Source organism: Pinus tabuliformis, chromosome 2_1 (genome assembly GCF_031772625.1).
Source record: "Pinus tabuliformis cultivar Carrire ecotype Pingquan chromosome 2_1, CPIR1, whole genome shotgun sequence".
NCBI lineage: Eukaryota > Viridiplantae > Streptophyta > Pinopsida > Pinales > Pinaceae > Pinus > Pinus tabuliformis.
Genome location: NC_142299.1, coordinates 121,734,511 through 121,737,014, shown reverse-complemented (window position 1 = coordinate 121,737,014; position 2,504 = coordinate 121,734,511). Strand labels below are relative to the sequence as shown.

General features: G+C 38.7%; 1 protein-coding gene across 1 annotated transcript; it reads left to right on the top strand.

Annotated features, from left to right (window-relative positions):
* Positions 1–322: 322 nt before the first annotated feature.
* On the top strand, positions 323–1,635 carry LOC149199074 (peroxiredoxin-2E-1, chloroplastic-like). Its single transcript, XM_089402275.1, has 2 exons — positions 323–480; positions 596–1,635. Exon 2 carries the CDS (start codon positions 621–623, stop codon positions 1,338–1,340), a length of 720 nt encoding a protein of 239 aa, XP_089258401.1. The 5' UTR covers positions 323–480; positions 596–620; the 3' UTR covers positions 1,341–1,635.
* The last annotated feature ends 869 nt before the right edge of the window (positions 1,636–2,504 follow it).

Genomic DNA, 2,504 nt, shown 5'->3' with positions numbered 1-2,504 from the left:
GAATAACATGCTCTTAATTTTAAGAAAAATGGAAAGTCTTTTTTCCGAGTGAATCTTGAAAGCAGGTAATTCAAATATTTTAGGTGTAAGAAGTCCAACAATAATTAAATTAAATAACTAATTAGGTTTGTGGCCGACATTGTAATGAGAGGCCCTATAGATAGATTAATTAAAATAAGTCATTGTCACGGGTCTGCATTTACCGTTGTTCCATGAGTTCAATTCTGGTGAAAGATGGACTCAACTATATAACGGTAATACACGAAATTCTCACCGAAGGTTCCCTGTGAATGCATTAATTTCTCACAGAAGGTTCCCTATGAATCTGTAGAAATGTAAAATTTTATTTAACACATCCATAAACCTAGAGATAAGGATAAAGAGTAGGTGGACATAAGGTGAAGGGAGACCCCAGGATCCGAAACCTTGTCTCCTAGCTGTGCTGTGGTTTGCCAGGGAATGCAAATTAAGGAGGAGTTGGTAAGTGCCTCACCTAATCAATCTATAAATGTTCCACTCCCACTTCCCGAGTATCAAAAACCTAAACCCTGAAATTCAGTCGCGCTCTAAGCTGTAGTTGATTCACATTCTGCAGGGGAATCCAGGCAATTCTTGCATCAATGGCAGCAGCAACGAACAGCATAGCATTATTATCATGCAAGGTGTCTTCTACGCCCATTTGTTATTCGTTTATGAAACCCGCATTGCGCCCTCCTATTATTGCATTGAAGAATCCTTCAAGGGTTTTGAAGGGTTCTTCATTTCTGGTTCCTGGCCCCAAACCCCACACAATAAATCCTGTCAAATCAACATTTGTTCGGTCATCAACAACTTTACAGCCAATCAGAGCAACTATTTCAGTGGGGGAGAAGCTGCCGGAGGCTACTCTGGCATATTTTGACAAAGAGGGCGAGATTCAAACAATAAAAGTCTCAGAGTTAACCAAGGGGAAGAAAGTGGTTCTGTTGGCCGTTCCCGGTGCCTTCACACCCACTTGCTCTCAGAAACATCTCCCAGGATTTGTGGAGAAAGCCGATGAGCTGAAGGCCAAAGGGGTTGACACAATTGCCTGCGTTTCTGTAAACGATGCTTTTGTTATGAGGGCCTGGGGTCAGAATCTGAATGTAGGTGATAAGGTCCTCCTGCTGGCCGATGGAAATCAAGAATTCACCAAAGCATTGGGTGTTACTCTTGATTTGAGCGATAAACCTGCGGGTTTAGGGGTTCGATCGAGGCGCTATGCGCTGTTGGCAGAGGACGGTGTCGTCAAGGTCTTGAACCTGGAAGAGGGCGGTGCGTTTACCGTAAGTGGTGCTGATGAAATTCTTAAGGCCCTGTAAAAGATAGGTAATGTGTTTATGCTTGTCTTTTAACGTGCTTTCAGATTAACCTTGTCTTTTAACGTCCTTTTAGATGAACCTTGTCTTTTAGCAGTTATTTCATAGATTCATAGTTGAGAGCCCTGTTTGGCCTGTCAGGACTTCTTTTCATACATTCAGAGTTGAGGGTCGACTTTAATCGGCATTTGATTGAAAATGTCTACGAGTTTGAGTTTTCAATGAGACCTGCTCGGCTGTAGGACCTTTTCTTGTAGATTCAGATTGATAGTTGAATTTAATCATAATTTCATTAAAATTGTCTTGTTTCAAAGATTTGGAAATTTTAACATTAATGGTGCTGTGCTTTGTAGAGGGTTTTATTGGACCCTCAAGTTCAGATGGCTCCTACGATTCTTGCTTTCTTATACCTATAAGAATAATACTGTTAATCGGCAAGTGAAAATGGCTTAAAATCCTGGCTTTCGAAGAAATTGCATGGTAAGATTGCTTCTTCTATGAGGGGAAGTATTAGATTATTTTGTTTTATGCGTGGAAAGTGGTTTGTACTGTTTTGTATATTTTTAAATTTCTGCAAGAGGAAACGAGAGATGTGTAAAAGTATGTGGTAAATTGGTATATCAGTATAGATTTATCTTAATCATGGATCTAGCACATGCAGAGATTAAATTTTTTGAGGTGCATACCACTTTTAGAATGTAAAACTTGAAAAAATGTTTGCATCTCTTTATTTGATTTTTCTTGGTGCTTTATATATATATATATATATATATATATGATGTTGATAATGATTCACGCCCACTAAGAGCAATATGGTGTATCAGGCCTTAAGAAAGTAAGAGAGTAATTGAGATTCTTTAACATTTTATATCTATGATCGAAAGGGAGAGAGAGAAAGAAACGCACTTAGATCACTGTAGTTTTGTTGACTTAACAAGTCAAGAAGATTGCTAGTGTGGCAAAGATTTCAAAAATTAGAACATATGTGAGTAAGAGTTGGGCAATCAAATTGCTAGTGTGGCAAAGATTTCAAAAATTAGAACATATGTGAGTAAGAGTTGGGCAATCAAAGAGAGTGTTTCATCTTCAACCCTCTTATATCACAAATGCCACAAACTCTTTTGTCCCAAGGTGTTTTGGGAATACACTAATGCTTCATGTGGATTT

Coding starts and splice junctions, on each gene's coding strand:
- LOC149199074 (XM_089402275.1), top strand. CDS start 621: ATGGCAGCAGCAACGAACAGCATAGCATTATTATCATGCAAGGTGTCT.